The sequence below is a fragment of the Rhinoraja longicauda genome, chromosome 28 (assembly GCF_053455715.1).
Source record: "Rhinoraja longicauda isolate Sanriku21f chromosome 28, sRhiLon1.1, whole genome shotgun sequence".
NCBI classification, from domain to species: domain Eukaryota; kingdom Metazoa; phylum Chordata; class Chondrichthyes; order Rajiformes; family Arhynchobatidae; genus Rhinoraja; species Rhinoraja longicauda.
This window is the reverse complement of record NC_135980.1, coordinates 10,137,244-10,158,056: the sequence shown is the minus strand read 5'-3', so window position 1 is coordinate 10,158,056 and position 20,813 is coordinate 10,137,244. Positions and strand designations below refer to the sequence as shown.

The window sequence follows — 20,813 nt, the reverse complement described above, 5'->3', positions numbered from 1 at the left end:
TTACGGGGAGAACGTACAAACTCTGTACTGACTACCACCCATTGTCAGAATTGAACCCGTGTCTCTGTCAGTACTGTAAGGCAGCAACTCTACCGCTGCGCCACCGTGCTGCCCAATTGTTCTAGAGTTCTACTTGAAAATCTTCCCCTGTGTCATGCTTGCCCTTTCAGGGGTTGTAGGTGCAATTAGACTCACCTGACCTTTCCCTCTCTGGCTATAAAAGTAGCACAAAGCCCAATGGTCTCTTAACATTGAACCTTTCCTTTGCTTGCCTGGCAGAAAGCTGAGCATGACCTTGCACCTCGTTACGCCACTTCTCTGTCCGATGTTTCGGCACACTTTCCTCAGTTGAATAAAGTTTTGTAAAGTTTCACCCTGCCATTTCCCTTGTTATATTTGCACTGCACTTCACTGCTTGGTGCTATCCCACACGCATCGCACTGTCCAGGGATTCCCCAATACCTGGGCAGATCTGCCACGACTCCCTCTGGTCTGCTGGTGGGTCAGCCTGTAAACGGGTTGATCCCAGCTATAGTCTAAAGCCCGGGCCTCTACTCAATAGAGTGTTGGCCTTGAGACACCTGTGCTGCACTAATGTCGGACAGTCAAGCCTGCGCTGTTACAGGAGCAGAATTAGGCCATTCGGCCCAACTCCGCCATTCAATCATGGCTGATCTATCTTTCCCGCTCAACTCTATTCTCCTGCCTTCTAGCCATAACCCCTGACACCTTACTATTCAGGAATCTGTCAATCTCGACCTTAAAAATATTCATTGCCGGCCTCCACAACCGTCTGCAGCAATGAACCACCTTCTGACCAAAGAAGTTCCTTCTCATCTCCTTTCTAAAAGTACGTCCTTTTATTCTGAGGCTATGGCCTCTAGTTCTAAACTCTCCCAATAGTGGAAACATCCTCTCCACATCCAGTTTATCCAGGCCTATCACTATTCGGTAAATTTCAATGAGGTCCTCCCTCATCCTTCGAAACTCCAGAGAGTACAGGTCCAGTGCCGCCAAACGCTCATCACATGTTAACCCAAGTGAAGGGAGAAGGTGGGGATGGAAGGTAGGCAATTGAGACCTCTCTGGATAATCATGGAGGCCTCTCTGGGTGATCTTTGTCTATCAGAGAATCGATGGTTAGTCCCTGGCCTTTGGGAAGGGTATGGGTGTGAGCTGGAGGGATCCCGAGAGAGAATGGAGCGGTGCAGAGCAAGTGTGGGCCGAAAAAACGAAAGATAAGTAATATATACAGAAGCAGTGTAATCCAGGAGTCATAGCTCCCAGGCATGTGATCTCAGCCCCCTCCAATACCCCAAAATTCTTACTAATCCTTACTAATTCTTACAAATTCGTGATTAGAACGGGTGTCAAGGGTTACGGGGAGAAGGCAGGAAAATAGGATTAGGAGGCAGAGATCAGCCACGATTGAATGGTGGAGTAGACTCGACGGGCCGAATGGCCTATAACTTGTGAGCTTGGCATTACCCCATGTCTGGCAGGCACAAAGGTTTGCATGGCATACCAAAGCAAGTTACATCATGAAATGCCCGTCTGAATTTCCAGCATGGTGCAAAATGACACATAAATGATTAATTACACATTTCACTTCAAAACATGGAACTGCATTTTAATTGCTTAATGTTTAAGAAAACATTGACTGCACCTCCAAGCAGCAATAACAACAATTGCTCAGCAAGTACTGAGTCACTGATGGAAACCAATTGAAGGGAAAATTGGGTGTCGAGTATAATTTCAGACCGATTTAACATCACCAGTTTTACAATATTATCCAAATGTAAACTCTCACGTGTGTCCACCTTTGGTTTTCGAATGATGCACTTGCATGTCAGCAATGGAATGAACAGGTATTGTGGGTTAGTCTCAAATGCAGAGAGGGAGAAATGGGTTTGCTGCAATGATACAACATTTTTTCACCTCCCACAGCATCCGAGTTTGATTGCCCAAATGTAAAATTTGGGTAATGTCAACTGAAGCCACATATGGAAGAGCTTCGTTCTTGGCCTTAAGCCCACTGGTTTATAATTATCCAAAAGATCGCAGTCTTTTTATTCAATATGAGGTCAGGTATTCCTCCTTCCCATGCTCTCCCCTCCCTAACTCTCAGCAGCCCCCTGATCTCCTGCCTTGGGCCATTTAAATAACTCAGGGGCCCGAGAATAAGAATGGGTTCAAGCAAAATTTCACACAGAATACAGAGAAATCCAACTGACACATTGTGGGCAGCCTAGGTTGGGATGATGGGCACCATGTCTTAGCAGTGGGCAGTGGGGGATAGTTACCAATCTACTTGGAACCACATGATAGACAGGAAATTACATAAACAGGAAAGGTTTAGAGGGAATGTGTAGGAAGGAACTGCAGGTGCTGGTTTAAATCGACGATAGACACAAAATGCTGGAGTGACTCAGTGGGTCAGGCAGCATCTCTGGAGAGAAGGAATGGGTGACGTTTGGGTCGAGAGAAGGAATGGGTGACGTTTGGGTCGAGACCCTTCTTCAATTTGAAACGTCACCCATTCCTTCTCTCCAGAGATGCTGCCTGTCCCGCTGAGTTACTCCAGCATTTTGTGTCTATCTAAGATTTAGATGGATACAGGTCAAACAGACAAATTGGAGAATAAAAGACACAAAGTGCTAGAATAACTCAGCTCGTCAGGCAGCATCATTGGAGAACATCGCCAGGTGACATTTTGTGTCGGGACCCATCCTGAGCCACTAGTACCTTCTCCGTGCCTCCCTCCACCCCTCTGCCCTCTACAGGGCCTAGTCCTTACCTCTGATAAGACTTCAGTCCTTATCCCTGTTGTTTTCACCACCCCCCTCCCCGCCAACCTCCCGCTTTCCAATGCAGAACAGTCAATCCTTGGCAGAGACCTACCTTTGTACCCCTACGCCTACACCTCAACGTGTTTAGTTTAGTTTGGAGATATAGTGAGCAAACAGGGCCTACGACGCACCGAGTCCGCACCAACCAACGATCACCCACACACTAGTCCTAGTTTTGCCTCCCACACACTTGGGGCAATTTACAGAAGCCAAGTAACCTACGAACCTGTACGTCTTTGGAATGTGGGAGGAAACCGGAGCACCCGGGGAAAACCCATCACAGGGAGAACGTACAAATTCCGTCCAGACAATACCCGTAGTCAGGATCAAACTCGGGTCGCTGGCGCCGTAAGGCAGCAACTCTACCACTGCGCCACTGTTTCGCCCTTGTTCCACTATGCTTCCATCAGTTCTGAGCCGGTCAATCTGAAAAAGTGTCGTGACCTGAAATATCCCCTATCCATGTTCTCCAGAGATGCTGCCTGACCCGCTGAGTTACTCCAGCACTTTGTGTCTTTGGATGACTTAGGCCAAAGGGCCTGTTTCCATGCTGTCTGACTCTATGACTACACTTTACTTGGAACCACGTCAAGGCTGCTGTGTCCAACCAGTAGTTTGGCAATACCAAATAATGAAAGGCCTGATGGCTCTGGTCCTAAACTCTCCCACTATTGGAAACCTCTCCATATCGACTCTATCCAAGCCTTTCATTATTTGGTAGGTTTCAAAGAGAACCCTCTCATCCTTCCAGCGAGCACAGGCCCAGAGCAATCTAACGCTCCTCAGATGTTTGGCTCATATCCTTGAAAACCTTTCCTATCCATGCATCTGTCCATGTCCTTTTAATGTCGTTATTAATAACTTCCTCAATAACATCCTTTGACAACTTATTCCATATATCCAACACCCTCTGTGGGAAAATGTTGCCTCTCGGGTTCTTATTAAATCTTTCCCCTCTCACCTTAAACCTACGCCCTCTAATTCTTAATCCCTGGGAAAAAGACTCTTATGGATTAATCCTATCTATGCCCTCGTGATTTTCTTCACCTCTATAAGATCACCCCACAGCCTCTTGTGATCCAAGGAATAAAGTCCTAGCCTGCCTAACCCAGGCCCTGGATTCCTCATAATTCTTCCCTGCTCTCTTTCCAGCAACTTGAATTTTGTTTCCAGTGCGCAATCTTGCACAACCTTGCACAGCCTTGCACAACCTTGCACAATCTTGCACAATCTTGCACAACCTTGCACAGCGCAGGGGAACAGATGCATTCAGCAATGGTCTATCCTTGTATCCCTATTCCTGCAGGATTGCCCGCTCCTGCTTCCAGGCATGCACTTCAATCAGAGTCAACCTTTCAATAGAAAGAAATCATCTGCAAGAAAGCAATTAAAAGCAATTTTTCAATAAACTATTTGTAGCAAATTTGTGAGGATTTTTTTTAACACCATTCCAGTTAAAATTCATGATTCTCAACCTGAGCAATACAATAGACAATAGGTGCAGGAGGAGGTCATTCGGCCCTTCGAGCCAGCACCGCCATTCAATGTGATCATGGCTGATCATTCTCTATCAGTACCCTGTTCCTGCCTTCTCCCCATACCCCCTGACTCCGCTATCCTTAAGAGCTCTATCTAGCTCTCTCTTGAATGCATTCAGAGAATTGGCCTCCACTGCCTTCTGAGGCAGAGAATTACACATCTCTTTAAAACTGAAGAAGGGCATCGACCCGAAACGTCACCCATTCCTTCTCTCCAGAGATGCTGCCTGTCCCGCTGAGTTACTCCAGCTTTTAGTGTCTATCCTCTCTTTAGAACGTTGGCTTGAACCAGAGATGTGGTTGCCTGGGCAGCTTCTGAAGAAATGACCAAGGAGCTATCCTTCTGTCTGGGTATAGATTGTGGGGATCAGAGGGTTACCTCAATGGACTTGCACTGCAGCTGCCCACAGTCCCATTCTGTACAAATATACTCTCCAGCGGAATTAATCTGATGGGGAATGAGCAGGCGAGTGGGAATAATTACATTGTTTCTGTGAGGAGCTAGCACATGCACAATGGGCCAAATGGCCTCCTTCAATACTGTACAATTCTATGATTTAGTCCATAGGTATCTCTTTTAAATCAAATCAAAAACATAGGCAGCTTTTAAATGTTTGGCTTTGGCTAGGATCTTCATACTAACCTTACCTAATGATACAAAGTTAGAGATTTTACCATTCTAGAAGAGTCAACGAAGAGTATTACTGACCAGAAAATCTCCAGTAGTTTCTATCTGGCAAGTTTCATTAAAATTACCGTGTAGAATCTATTTTGGAGGGAGCTGAATTTAGAAATGCATACGCTCGGCATCAACTTAATGCCATCAAACCTCCAGAATTCAAAATTAAACCAAGGCAGGAATTGAATTGAACAGAGGGCACATTCACAATGGCAAGCCTTTATTTTCCAAGAAACATCTAGCCTGACTTTCTGAGAAGCAAAAAATAAATCAGATCTTCTCAACTGCAAAGCCCCTGATCTGCAAGATTCTAGACTCAGCCTCGCACTTCCTATTTCACCTTTCCTACGAAGTAAAGATCAGCCACATGCCTGAACGGATTACAAAATGCATTTAACCAGAAAAATAACCTCAAATAAAAATGAGTGAAGTCAGACCTTCCAGTAAAGTGTTTGTTCATGGCTTCATGGGAGCTGTGGCCCATCATCAACGTTCAAAGGCACAATCCATAAACGATGGGAACTGCTCATTTATCAGCTTGCTGCCATGCTGAAGGTTCAATTATCCTTAAAACCCGATTCCAGCTCGCTCAGGCACGCACATCCAACTGTTGACACTATTGTTAGAGATTCCCCCTCCCACAGGACTAACCCCAGCTGCATTCCTCCCTTGTGTATATCACCACAGCCTCACCATCTGATTTCATTCTCAATGAGGCGATTGGTATTAATCCAAAGACACAAAATGCTGGAGTAACTCGGTATGTTTAACATTAACAGAGCAGTGCAGAGTTAATGTTCATTGGCCAAGTACTCCATTGGCCAAAGATAGACACAAAATGCTGGGGGTAACTCAGCGGGACAGGCAGCATCTCTGGAGAGAAGGAAATGGTTGATGTTTTGGGCCAAGACCCTTCTTCAGACTGACTCCATTGGCCAAGTCATTCACAGTATCAGCTTTTATGTGCTGTATACATTATAAGCATAAAACCACTTTATCTTTAGTATTGGATGTTGGCTCCAAGTCCACAATAACCTTGACTGTTTCTCTGGAAGCCTGAATTGTTTTATTCCAAAATGGAATGGATGAGAAGCCCTTGGAAGTTGACCTCCCACTCTTTTCTTGTCTGGTAATCTGTGTGGGCGCTTTGTTTCCACTGTGGTCTCCTCATCAGGGCAATTATATCATGTAATCTGTACTGATCTCTATGCAATTGCACTCAATTGTAATATGAAACCACTGAACAAATTAAAGTCAGGCATTGCTGTAGACCTGAGGCAAGGAAATTGCCCACTCCTGTACGAAGATCCAACGATGAGAAGGGCCTAACATTGTCCTTTGGAAGGAGAAATATTACTATGAATCATTACTGGAACACAGAACATAGAAAAAGTACAGCTTAGGAACAGCCCTTTCGGCCCTCAATGTCTGTGCTGAACATAATGCCAAGATAAACTTATGAACTTTTAAACTAACTTAATCTGCCTACACATGATCCATACCCTTCCACTCCCTGCATATCTATGTGCCTACCTAAAGGTTTTTTAAACATCACTATCATATCTGTCTCCACCATCACCGGTAGCAGCATGTTCCAGGCACCCACCACTCTCCGTGTGAAAAGATGTGCCCATTTAAACTTTGACCCCCTCTGCCCACTAGTCTGGGTAATAACCTAATAACCATAACCCAGTAACAACCCTGTCATCTCCATGAAATGAGGAGACGGAGAAAACCCTTAGCTAGTTATGAATTCTTGAAGAGGCTCAATAAACTATTTTCTTAAATATAAATTCAAAATTGCGAGGAGAGAAAGCTACGCTTATTCGTGCTTTCAATGGAAAGGAATACTCCGAGTCTTTCCTCCTCATAGGGTGACACAGTGAGTGGCTCAACATTTCCAGTTACAGCCTCACTACTCTAGGGATCAGGGTTCAACTTTGACTTTGGCTGTTATCTGCGTGGAGTTTGCACATCCTTACTGTGATTGCAAAAGTTTCTTCTTGGTGCTCTGGTTTACTCCCACATCCTGGTAAATTATTTAGTGATTTTAGATTACACCTTACTGCAGGAAGGAATTGCAGATGCCGGTTTAATCCGAAGATTTACGCCCCTAGTTAACAATGGCATGTTTCCTTTATCATCGTTACTTTTTTGCATCTCTTTCATTCATTTGTTCTATACCTCTCTATATCACCGTCTGTATCTCTCGTTTCACTTTCTCCCGACTCTCAGTCTACTTAAAGGTCGCGACCCGAAACGTCACCTATTCCTTTTCTCCAGAGATGCTGTCTGATCCGCTGTGTTCTGGCAGCTTTTTGTATACACCTTACTGTAGGTTGGTGGCAAAAAGAATCAAAATGTTGTAGGCCATCCTGGAGCCATGAGCCCCACGTGAGAGAATAAATCGCAGCACATGAGAATCATGGGACTCGCGAGATTGTGTCTCAGGAAGCTGGCAAGATCCTGATCGGCTGAATGGCCTCCATCACGTAAACAATCGAAAGTATTTCTTTCCTCAAAAAGATTATTAAAAAACAATTAAAATTTAGGCGATGGAGGTAAAGTTGGGAAATTATTGAAGACTGAGAGAGTGACCAGTCAACCTCTGGTGAGATGCTAGTTGTGACATTACTAATCCTGGGTCTCTCCTTAATTGATCCTTCGGAACAATCTGACGTGGCGCAGAGGAACGATTAGAAAGTGCGACAGAATTGTTGCTTTGAGCGGATGTAAAAAAACTGCAGCAAACTGGTCAAGTCACTGGACCTTTGATAAGTATGGTATGAACTGTTTGAAAATGCTAATTACATATTAAAAGTGGCAAACTCGTAGCATAAAGCTAAAATGCCAGGCCGCTCACCTTGTGCTGGCTGAGGTTCTTCCAAGTAAGTGGTGTTGGTTTTTTCAGGATCATCATTAGCCCTAGGAGATGAGATTTCAGAGATGTCAGAACTTCTGGGAGAAACAAAGACACTTTAAAAGTCACACAGAGCTAATATTATTCCCTCCTTACAAGGATAGTTCAAGATCTTTCAAGGGATATATTGTTAATCCCCATTTATAAACTCTATGTTTTCTAGTTTAGAAAATATCACTAAACCAAACTAAACTAATAAAGCACAGCTTAATACCCTGCAGCTCATCAGCTGGATATATTTAAAATCAATAAATAGCGAAGGCTATATTCATGCCAAGTTCCTTTCGTCCGGGATGACGTCCAACAAAAACATCCTGATATCAACATATACCTTCTTTCGAAGCAGCAGCCACCATTTTTAGCAACAATCCTCCTCAGACAACGTGGTGAGCCGTACACCATTTTATGCTCCATAAACACTGGCAAATTTACCCTAGTTTAATGTTAATCATCTCAGAATATACTTAAGTCCATTGACTCCATCTACACTTCACGCTGCCTTAGCAAGGCCACCAGCATAATCAAGGATGAGTCTCACCCTGGTCAATCCACTTCTCCCCTCTCCCATCAGGCGAGAGGTATTGAGGAGTGAAAACACGTGCCATCCAGATTCAGAGACAATTTCTTCCCCACTGTTATCAGGCAACTGAACCATCCTACCAACACCTAGAGAGCGGTCCCAAGCTACTATCTACCTCAGTGAAGACTATCTTTAATCGGACTTTATTTTGCATTAAATGTTCTTCCCTTTATCATGTATCTGGACACTGTGGATGGCTTGGTTGTAATCATGTACAGGGCGGCATAGTGGCATAGCGGTAGAGCTGCTGCCTTTCAGCACCAGATACCCGGATTCAATCCTGACTACTGGTGGAGTTTGTACGCTCTCCCTGTGACTGCGTGGGTTTTTAACCGGGTGTTCCCCTTTCCTCCCACATGTCCAAAGACGTACATGTTTGTAGGTTAATTTGCTTCGGGAAAATGACAAATTGTCCCTCGTGTGTATGACAGTGTTAATGTATGGGGTGGGGGTGATCAGTGGTTGGTGCGGACTCAGTGGGCCGAAGGGCCTGTTTCCGCGCTGTATGTCTAAAGTCTTGTCTTTCCGCTGACTGGATAGCGCCCAACAAAATGCGTTTCACTGAATATCGGTACATGTGACAATAAACTAAACTGAACTAAACTTAAATCTCCAATTTAATTTAATCATTGTTGAGATTTTGCTTCAGGTGAAATGGTATTAAACTGGTCGACAGAGGGGAGAATTTCTGCTCTGGTCATGAACTTTAAGTGCTGGCACATCCACCATTGGGACAGCTCTCTCCCAAAACTGAGCTCTTGAGGTCAATACAAGCGGATGTATTGGGGGCGAGCACTTTAGCACACATTTAGCACTGTTCACCTTGGGCACATTTCTGCTCCTCAGTTCATTGTCAGGCCCCTTTCCCCGGTAGATGGATGGTCCCTTTGGAGCTATACTGGTGTAAACAACATGCCAGTTTTATTGCTACTAGCTGCAGAATGATCTAGTACAACATGATAGCATGTTAGACCAATTCCCTTTGCTATTTAAATGGTCAAATAACATGTAATCTATTTCAATAGCTTCAAATCAATCTTTTACACCATTTGATGATATCACATCAAAAAAAACCATCTTGCCGATTTTCTTGCTGCAAAAATGTTCTTTTTTAAATTTGCTTTGTTACATTGGGGTATGGCCATAGTGCGCTTTTAAGTTTTATTGGCCCAAATTCTATCGCGAAACTCAAATTGTCGCAAGCTTGAAGTATTTTGACACCTTGATGCATCCCATTGATGGAGGCACTGCCAAAATCTGTTGCCAACACAGCAACACACCTGAATCAAAACATGGGTCATGCTACATCCAGGCCCAAACGAAAAAGGTAATGGAAATGACGGGTGACTGAGTGGAGTCCCAGAGTCTCGGTGGACCAAGCTGAAGATCTCTGTACAATATTAAGTACTCTGAGTCAGTACAATGAGGACTGCATCCTGTTTTCACTGGCGCTGAACTCATCCAAGAACACAAGTGCAAAGTGCAGCTTCAAAGATGTTGTTGCTAATGATTTATCTCCCTAGGCGGTTTGACAGTAAGATTTTGTTTTTGTAAACACACAATAAGTATTTGCGCTGCATGTGCATACCACAACTTGCTTTGGATATTACATTGTCGGCTCCTCCAATTTAATTAAAGCATGTATCAGTTTTTAAGAGTATAAGTGGGATTCGTCTTTACCAGTTTGCGGTAATCGTCGCCAGTTTGGGATAAGGGTAACCTTTACCAGTTTGTCCATGAGCACATAGCCAGACTATCGTATCATCCCATCAAGAGTCACGAGTGTTTAATGGATACTGATAACGGAATAGGTACTGATAATGGAAAAAATGGAATTCTTACTTACTGCAGCTTAACAAACCCATGACTGCAATCACATACGGATAAATATATAATAATCAATAATACAGTAAATTCATGATCCTAATAATAGGTAACTATAATGGTGCCAAACAAAAGTCCAAACACACAGTTCATAGAGGTCATAGTTGTTGAGGTTAGAACTGTGCGGAGTCCAAGAGCTGGATGGTTGTTGAGAAGAAGCTGTTCTTGAACCTAGTAGTCATGGTTTTCAAGCTCTTGTACCTTCCTCCCGATGGTAGGAGCAAAATGAGCGCGTAGTCAGGGTGTAAGAAAATAACTGCAGATGCTGGTACAAATCGAAGGTATCACAAAATGTTGGAGTAACTCAGCGGGTCAGGCGAGCATCTAGGAGAGAAGGAATGGGTGACGTTTCAGGTCGAGACCCTTCTTCAGACTGAATTAGTAGTCAGGGTGTGTGGGTCCTTGATGATATTAAACATAGAAAAATAGGTGCAGGAGGAGGCCATTTGGGCCTTTGAGCCAGCACCGCCATTCAGTGTGACCATGGCTGATCATCCACAATCAGTAACCCGCGGCTGCCTTCTCCCCATATCCCCTGATTCTGCTAGCCCCTAGAGCTCTATCTAACTCTCTTTTAAATTCACCCAGTGAATTGGCATCTACTGCCTTCTGTGGCAGAGAATATCACAAATTCACAACTCTCTGGGTGAAAATGTTTTTCCTCATCTCAGTTTTAAATGGCCTCCTCTTTATTCTTAGACTGTGGCCCCTGGTTCTGGACTCCCCCAACATTGGCAACATTTTTCCTGCATCTAGCTTGTCCAGTCCTTTTATAATTTTATATGTTTCTATAAAATTCCCTCTCACCCTTCTAAACTCCAGTGAATACAAGCCCAGTCTTTCCAATCTTTCCTCATATGACAGTCCTGTCATCCCGGGGATTAACCTCGTGAACCTATGCTGTACTCCCTCAATAGCAAGGATGTCCTTCCTCAAATTAGGAGACCAAAACTGCACACAATACTCCAGATGTGGTCTCACCAGGGCCCTGCACAACTGCAGAAGGACCTCTTTACTTCTATACTCAAATCCTCTCGTTATGGTCAACATGCCATTAGCTTTCTTCACTGCCTGCTGTACCTGCATGTTTACTTTCAGTGACTGGTGTACAAGGACACCCAGGTCTTGTTGCACTTCCCTTTTTCCTAATCTGACACCATTGAGATAATAATCTGCCTCCTTGTTTTTGCCGCCTAAGTGGATAACCTCACATTTAGCTACATTATACTGCATCTGCCATGCATCTCCCCACTCACTCAACCTGTCCAAGTCACCCTGCAACCTCCTAGCATCCTCTTCGCAGTTCACACTGCCACCCAGCTTTGGGTCATCTGCAAATTTGCTAGTGTTACTTTTAATCCCATCATCCAAATCATTAATAACTATTTACAATATTGCCTGTCTTTTTTGAGGTCGTGCCTCCTGTTGATCCCTCTGAAGGAGGGGAAGTCACCATCTGTGATGGACCGAGCACTGTTAAACACATGACTGGAATATCACAAACTATGTTTTGAGTATGGGTAGAATAGTTGCTCAAATATACTGTGCATTCAGTAAGCTAGCAATAAACTAGGCTTAGAGAATGGAGGTTACAGTGAGCCATTTCATCCGCACGTGAAGGAACCTCCATGACCAGTTGATTTGACAACTGTTCCTGGCTATCCCAGCAAATAATCCTACCAAAATTCAAAATGCAAGTTTACATATTGAACGGTGAGAGTCAATTAAGTATTTCAAATGATTAAATTGGGCTTCTTGGTGGCACAATGGTAGATTTGCTGCCTTACAGAGCCAGAGAGCCCGGGTTCAATCCTGATTGCAGGTGCTGTCTGTACGTGGGAGGAAACTGTATGAGTTTTTACGTCCTCCCTGTGACTGCGTGGGTTTTCTCCGGGTGCTCTGGCTTCCTCCCGCATTTCAAAGACGTGCAGGTTTGTAGGTTAATTAGCTTCGGTACGATTGCCCATAGTGTGTAGGATAGTGCTCGTGTGTGGGGATCGCTGGTTGGTGCTGACTCTGTGGACCGAAGGGCCTGTTTCCGCACTTTTGTCGGGGAGCATTAACTGGAAGGTGATGTAAAACTGGGATCGGTCTGGTTGTGCAAGACCATCCTACTACATCTGTCTCACTCTGTGCAGCACCATGCACCTGTTCAGCAACATGCTTGTAAGATCCAGCCAGCACTAACGGTGATGCTCAGTTAATTAATACCCCAGAGACGCAGAGCTCTATGGAGGTAACACTGTAACCTATAGTATTTTAAAGGTATTTCTTAAAGGGGAAAGAGAAATAGGTGGAAGAGCAAAAGATGACACAAAGTGCTGCAGTAGTACAGCGAGTCATAAGGGATAGTAGAATTAGGTCATTCGGCCCATCAAATCTACCCCACCATTCAATCATGGCTGATCTATCTCACCCTCCTAACCCCATTCTCCTGCATCCTCCCCATAATCTCTGACACCTGTACTAATCAATCGATTTCTGCCTTAAAAATATCCACTCACTCGGCCTCCACTGCCTTCTGTGGCAAGGAATTCCACAGATTCACCGCCCTCTGACTAAAGAAATTTCTCCTCATCGTCTTCCTAAAAGAAAGTCCTTTAATTCTGAGGCTATGACCCCATGGTCCTAGACTCTCCCACTAGTGGAAACTTCCTCTCCACATGCACTCGATCCAAGCCAATCCAAGGGTCATGCAGCATCTCTGGAGAACATTGATAGGAGACCTTTCATGTCGGGATCTCCCAGTCTGAAGGAGGGTCCCGGCCCAAAGCATTACCCATCCATGTTCTCCAGAGATGCTGCCTGACCCGCTGAATTACTCCACCACGTTGTGTAATTTTTTAATAACTCAGCATCTGCAGTTCCTTGTTTCCAGGTGTAAGAGCAAATGTTGATTTCACGGTACAACACAAGGGAAGACAGACTCTACTATTCTGACAGTGGCTGGAGGCATTGGTTCAGGAGTTGGAGGGGACAGAGGACCTCTGGATATAGGTCGTTTGGATGCATGCTGTTAGGGCAGAAGGAGCGGAGTGCACAGAAGGGGTCAATGCCAAAACCACAGTGCCAATAAACAGTGAGTGTGATCTCCACTGGTGCACTTGTGGATGTTCAATAGCGTATTCGATGCCTGTCTTTAGTTACCAGCATATGCCAATAGACAATAGGTGCAGGAGGAGGCCATTCGGCCCTTCGAGCCAGCACCGCCATTCAATGTGATCATGGCTGATCATTCTCAATCAGTACCCCGTTCCTGCCTTCTCCCCATACCCCCTGACTCCGCTATCCTTAAGAGCTCTATCTAGCTCTCTCTTGAATGCATTCAGAGAATTGGCCTCCACTGCCTTTGAGAGCAGTGAATTCCACAGATTCACAACTCTCTGACTGAAAAAGTTTTCCCTCATCTCAGTTCTAAATGGCCTACCCCTTATTCTTAAACTGTGGCCCCTTGTTCTGGACTCCCCCAACATTGGGAACATGTTTCCTGCCTCTAACTTGTCCAACCCCTTAATAATCTTATACGTTTCGATAAGATCTCCTCTCATCCTTCTAAATTCCAGTGTATACAAGCCTAGTCGCTCCAGTCTTTCAACATATGACAGTCCCGCCATTCCGGGAATTAACCTAGTAAACCTACGCTGCACGCCCTCAATAGCAAGAATATCCTTCCTCAAATTTGGAGACCAAAACTGCACACAGTACTCCAGGTGCGGCCTATCTACTGCAGGAAAATAACTGCAGATGCTGGTACAAATCGAAGGTATTACAAAATGCTGGAGTAACTCAGCCGGTCAGGCAGCATCTAGGAGAGAGGGAATGGGTGACGTTTCGGGTCGAGACCCTTCTTCAGACTGATCAGTCACATGCTGATATGCCTGCTATTAAAATTGAGCTTGAAGGTGTAAAGAAGTTACTGCTCAACATAAATACAACAAAAGCTATTGGACCTGACCAAATACAGAATCAAGCCCTTAAGATCGCGGCCGAAGAACTGGCTCCTATTTTGCAGTTCATTTTCCAACAGTCGCTTGACTCAGGTGATGTTCCGCTGGATTGGAGGAAGGCTAACATCACTCCTCTCTTTAAGAAGGGTTCAACCACCAACCCAGCTAATTATCATCCTGTTTCATTAACAAGCACTTGCTGCAAACTACTGGAGCATATAATCGATAGTAATCTGATGAGACACCTTAGCAAACATAGCATACTTGCTGACAACCAACTTGCATTTAGGAGGCATAGATCATGCGAGTCTCAGCTTATCCTGACAACAAATGACCTGGCCAAGAACCTTGACAGCAATGTCATCACGGATTTAGTAATACTAGACTTTTCTAAAGCATTTGATGTCATCCCACACCAGAGACTGCTTCGGAAGCTTGACTTCTACGGCGTTCGTTCCAACACAAAACAATGGATTTCCTGTTTTCTAACAAAACGTCTTCAGTGCGTGCGTGTGAATGGAAAAAGCTCTGATTGGCATCCAGTGTTAAGTGGTACACCGCAGGGCACAGTACTGGGGCCTCATCTGTTTTTGCTTTACATAAATGACATCCATGAAAAAGTCACAAGCACGACCAGACTATTCGCTGATGATTGTTTGCTGTATCGTCAAATTAGGTCAGCTGATGATAAAGATGCTCTCCAAAAAGATCTCGATACTATGGTTGAGTGGTCACAGCAATGGGGGATGCAGTTCAATCCTTCCAAATGTCAATAGTCAATAGTCAATAGTCGTTTATTTGTCACATACACATAAATGTGTAGTGAAATGAAACATTACCCGCAGTTGAAACACTAAGACCAATAAGAATAATCAATAAAAATGCAATAACACATACAATCATACACTAACACCAAACAAAAGAAACATCCATCACAGTGAGTCTCCTCCAGTCCCTTCTCACTGTGATGGAAGGCCAGAATGTCTTTTCTCTTCCCTGCCGTCTTCTCCCGAGGTCAGACTGTTGAACTTGCCACGTCGGGGCGGTCGGGGATCCCGACATTGGAGCGCCGCGCCGGACGGTGAAAGGTCCGCGGCCTATTTCAGGCCGCGTCGGACGGTGAAAGGCAGCTCTTCTCCAAGAAGCCCTTCTTGCTTAAGTCCATACTCTGCCACCTCCAGTTTAAATTCCATTTGGAATATTTTGGAGGACCAAGAACCAAGAAGGGTCTCGACCCGAAACATCACCCATTCCATCTCACCTAGATGCTGCCTGACCTGCTGAGTTATGCCAATCTACTGCTCATTTGGAAAAGGGCTAATTTCTCTCTCTCTCTCTCTCTCTCTCTCTCTTGTCTCCACACAAATACAAATATACATAGGCAAATGTTTATTAACGTTTTTGCAGACTTTATTGGATGCTTAGATTTACAGGTAGTCCTATAGGAACAATATTCAAAGCTTTTGAGTTTGAACCGTCAGTCGGCCAAATATGCGTTCAATTCCTTGTCCTGATTAGCTTTCGCTTTCTCATCCATTGCCCAACCTAATGCTAAATAACAGGAGGTTAGAGTGCGCACTGCACAATAGAGTAACGATACCTTTGTGGAATGGCAAAGTTTTTTAATGATGTTAGCAAGGGTGTGTAATCCAAGCCTGGCTGCACTGTTTGCTTCAATGCTCTACCACAACACAGGACCTCCTGAGTCGGAGGGGTAACTAGCAGGTCAACATTGGGGGAACCTGCAAAAGGCAAGTCCACAATCTTTTGTGAGTCGACGGCAAACGCAAAAGGCCCGACAGTGACAGCTACTTCCGGCTGTACATTGTGTAGCTTCACTGTCATTCACTTGTCCCCACACTAGATGTCAGTATTACTGGCATGCATTCTCAGTTGTGTAAAGTCAGTCAAAGCTGCAACATTATGGCATTAAAGCCAAAAATAGCTATAGCTTATTGCCCTGAACCTGTGGAGCTCAAAGTTAGAGGCACAAAATCAACTAACAACATAATGGACAAAACACTCATAACACATGGGGGCGGCACGGTATCACAACGGTAGAGTTGCTGCCTAACAGCGCCAGAGATCCGGGTTCTTTCCTGACTACAGGTGCTGTCTGTATGGGGTTTGTACGTTCTCCCCGTGACCGCGTGGATTTTCTCCGGGTGCTCCGGTTTCCTCCCACATTCCAAACACGTACAGGTTTGTAGGTTAATTGGCTTGGTACCAATTGTAAAATTTTCCCGAGTGTGTGCAGGATAGTGTTAGTGTGTGGGGATCGCTGGTTGGCATGGACTCGGTGGGCCGAAGGGCCAGTTTCCTTGCTGCTTCGCTAAACTAAACTAAACATTATAATGTTGAACCCAAAGCAATGATATTTCTGACTTCAAGGGGTAAATATAAAACACTACAGGCAATATTACTGTACTGAACAACCCAGTCCATCTATGATATTGGCCCAGTTTTCTATTAGCATAGCCTGTATCATGGTCATGTATCTGACCAGGGGCTGGTAGGGCATGGGCTACAACACTGTATTGCATACTTTCAACATTCCTTTGTTTTCTCACTTTCCAACTGCCTTCAATTGTGTGCACTCTTTCTCTAAATACACCTTTAACCCATCGACTGGGTGACCTCGTTTACAACTGATCCCTAGGTTTGAGATACCAACTCCTTTCTGGTGCTGAAACTTTCTTCCGTACCCATTAAATACTCGTTTGCTTGGAATTTTCTATCCTACAATGTATCTCCACTTAATAACTTGGATTTCAACCTTCACCAGCTACTCTCACCTTTCACACTGACACATGAGACCTCTTTGTTCTTGAATCGGATGCTTGAACCAATGACCTATTCCTTGATTAACGAAAGGGGTGTTCCTGGAAAAACGTCTCAAAGTTTTGTAAATAATGAAAGGTTGCATGATGGGCCATTTTTGTCCAAGAAATTCTTATGGGCAGAATGCACCTTGCTTTTCGTAATAGCAAAAACTCCATTCAAAAATCAAATACAGATAGCTAAGGAATCAATGGCATGACAGCTAAAATTTGTAGATCAAATCAGAATGGAAAATCTGCATCTCTAAACCAAACTAAACGAAACGATAGATTGTTGAGGAATACCTAGACTCCTTGGCATTACTGATGATGCCACAATAGTTTTGTATCGGTGACACTGCAAGATCAAACCGCTAAAATTAAACACCTTGAGAGAGTGGGGGGTGCCAACGATGTGGGAAAAGGGTATTTCACATATTTCTTGGATGGGAAGAAAGCTAAAGGTTGCATCCCAAAGGCCTTATGAGGAAATTCACAATCAGTGAACATACCACACAGATATCAGAGGCACAAGGAACTGCAGATGCTGAAATCTTGCTGAAACACAAAGTGTTGAAGTGAACCACGGGTCAGGCAGCATCTGTGGAAGGAATGGACAGATGACACTTTGTGTCTTGGCCAGTCTTCAAACTGATTGTAGTAACGGGACGAAAGCTGGAATAGAGGTGGTGGCGGTGGTACAAAAACTAACAAGTGAAAGGTGGATATAGGTGAAGGGAATTTGATTGGCATATTGGGTGGACAAAGGTTTGGGATGCAAAGGAGACAAAAGCATGTCAGATAAGAAGAATGAAATGTACAGCCAGAGGGAAGGTTGCAGTTAGAAGGAGAAAGGGAGGGGTGAGGGAAGAGGGGTGCGATGTTGGGGGAAATGGCTGTGCACCTTGATACAGGAGATATCAGGTTGTCCTCTGATCAACTCTTAGCTAAATGGCAGCCAATTAAATGAGCAATCGGATGTCTAGTGGCCTCCACAACAATCTCTTCTGTCAACATATTCACTGCCTTCGGGAAAGGAATGGAGGTTGAAAGGTAGAAACATAGAAAAATAGTTGCAGGAGTAGGCCATTCGGCACTTCGAGCCAGCACCGCCATTCAATATGATCTTGGATGATCGTCTAAAATCAGTACCTCGTTCCTGCTTTTTCCCCATATACCTTGATTCCTTTAGCCCAAAGAACTAAATCTAACTCCCTCTTGAAAGCCAGGCTCTGTAGACGCTAGTTTCCAAAGAAAAGCTCAAAGTTCTAGAGTAACTCAAAGGGGCGGGCAGCATCTCTGGAGTACATGGACAGTTGATGTTTCAGGTGTCGGGACCCTTCTTTCAGGAAGGGAGGTTATGGGAAAGAAAATTAAAAAGTTAAAAAGGGCGAAAGTAATTGAGAAACAAGCGTGTGATAGTTGAGCATCCGTTGGGGCATTATCACAGTTAATTATAAAACAGAAAATGTACTCCTCCGGTCCACTGAGTTAGCCGATGAATTTTGCAGCCCAAAAAAAATAGCTTTGAGGAGATATTCATATGAAACATGGATTGAGATACCTCCAAGAAGTTTTCCAATAATTTGGTCGACTCCTCTTTGATACCTACGTATATTCTACGCGCAAAGAAATATTCAAAAGAAAGAATTAAAAGCATTTAATGCCACACTGATGTAAAATTCAAATAGGATAACAATTTGGTTTGTAATGGAGAACAAGATTTGTAATGGAGTTGGCCGTATCGATCTGCGCTGTGCCTTCCTACTTGAGAAAGGAGCACCGTCTGTTAAAGCAAGATGTGCTGCTCCCTGTATAAAAAAACAGCGCAGTGTGCGGAGGAAAGGAGACGTTAATAATTGTAATCAGGCTGCTCTGCTGGTGAGGCAATCTAAATTGATTATGCTGGCTGGCTCTATTTTCAATGAACCCGTATGAGGGTGATTGTTTGAAGTGCTGATGGTTCTTCTAGATCTACATCAGCAGGACGAGTTTTACAGAAGACATGAATCAGATTCGGTGCCTACGCAACTCTGAGTGGTGACTCACAGCCGGGGGAGAGGAGTGCATTCCCCAGCGGACCGCTTCCAATCATCATACTTCACATGACATCACTGCGCTGGTGCGTAGAATGGAGCCACCCCCACAGATTCTTCTCAATTTGGGAAAGTTAAATCTACTGAAAATCACTAGGGGACACAAGGAACTGAAGATGCTGGTTTACGATGGACGCACAAACTGCTGGTGTAACTCAGCGGGTCAGGCAGCATCTCTGGCAAACATGGATTAACAAAAAAGACACAAAGTGCTGCAGTAACTCAGTGGGTCAGGTAGTGTCACTGGCAAATATGGATCAACAAAAAAGACACAAAGTGCTGGAGTAACTCAGCGGGTCAGGCAGCATCTCTGGCAAACATGGATTAACAAAAAAGACACAAAGTGCTGGAGCAACTCAGGGGGTCAGGCAGCATCTCTGGAGATTATGGACTTCTTTAAAAGATGCAGTGTGATGGAGTAACTCAGCAGGTCAGGCAACATCTCTGGAGAACATGGGTTTTTAAAAAGTGCAAGAGTAAATCAGTGTTTCTCGGAAGAAGGGCCCCAACATAAAACGTCGCCCATCCATGTTCTCCAGATATGTTGCCTGACCCACGGAGTTACTCCAGCGTGTTGTGTTTTTTAAGGAAAACAACTGTAGTCAGAATTAAAACAGGAGCCATAAAATGCCTGACCCGTTGAGTTACTCCAGCACTTTGTGGGTTTTTTTACTGAAAAAGTTGATGTCTTAACTTAACAGGAGCTTCTAAATGGCATCGATGGCATGATGAATTAATGGGATGATCACTGCTCATAAATTTTATAAGCATCATTCATCAAGGCCTGTAATCCTTGATGAGCCTCATTTCTTTTGTTTATTCCACATGATTACAGTAAGTGATTTGTGTCAGCTATGTGCAGAGCAGGTACCACTTTCACTGCCTCTGGGACTGCACGGTTGCATGGTTCTTGCGCAGATAATCTTGCTAAATGCAATAAATGTTGACATTTCTAGGACATGCCACAGGGTGTTGCCTGGCACATCAGCATCTTGTTCTGAAGACAATTAATTTCTGCATTGGTGTGCCTCTAGAATAGACTCGTGACAGAAATGCAGAGATCGACTGACTAAAGAGTTTGAAAAATGTCTTTAAATCTGAGGTCATGAGAAGCAGGTGCGTGCACGGAATTTAATGTTGAATGGGATTGTGAGGGCACTGCACATATATACAAATCCGTGCCCTTATATAGTTAATGAAGACCTCAGTCATGCTGGTTCCCATTCCCTAACTGAACAAGTTATTGGATGAACAGCACCTCATATTTCACTTGGGCAGCTTACAACCCAGCAGTATGAATATTGCTTTCTCTAATTTCAAGTAACCCCTGCATCCCCTCTCTCTCTCTCCATCCATCCGCCAGCTAAGCCGTACTAGCTTCAAAGTCGTCTTGTTGAGTCTCATTGTCTGTAACTCGTTTTCACCTAGCCCACAGCTCACAATGGCCTGTTTCCTTTATCATTGTTACTTTTTTGCATATCTTTCATTCATTTGTTCTAAA

The 20,813-nt window shown here is 44.2% G+C and overlaps 1 protein-coding gene across 6 annotated transcripts in view; it reads right to left on the bottom strand.

The window, feature by feature from the left end:
• Positions 1 to 20,813, bottom strand: part of cbarpb (CACN subunit beta associated regulatory protein b) — a 169,423-nt gene that overhangs the window by 55,367 nt on the left and 93,243 nt on the right. For all 6 annotated transcript variants that reach the window (XM_078423656.1, XM_078423657.1, XM_078423654.1 and 3 more), the window contains one exon: positions 7,930 to 7,991. In XM_078423656.1, the coding sequence (XP_078279782.1) occupies positions 7,930 to 7,991 (62 nt within the window). The remainder of the gene's footprint in view (positions 1 to 7,929; positions 7,992 to 20,813) is intronic.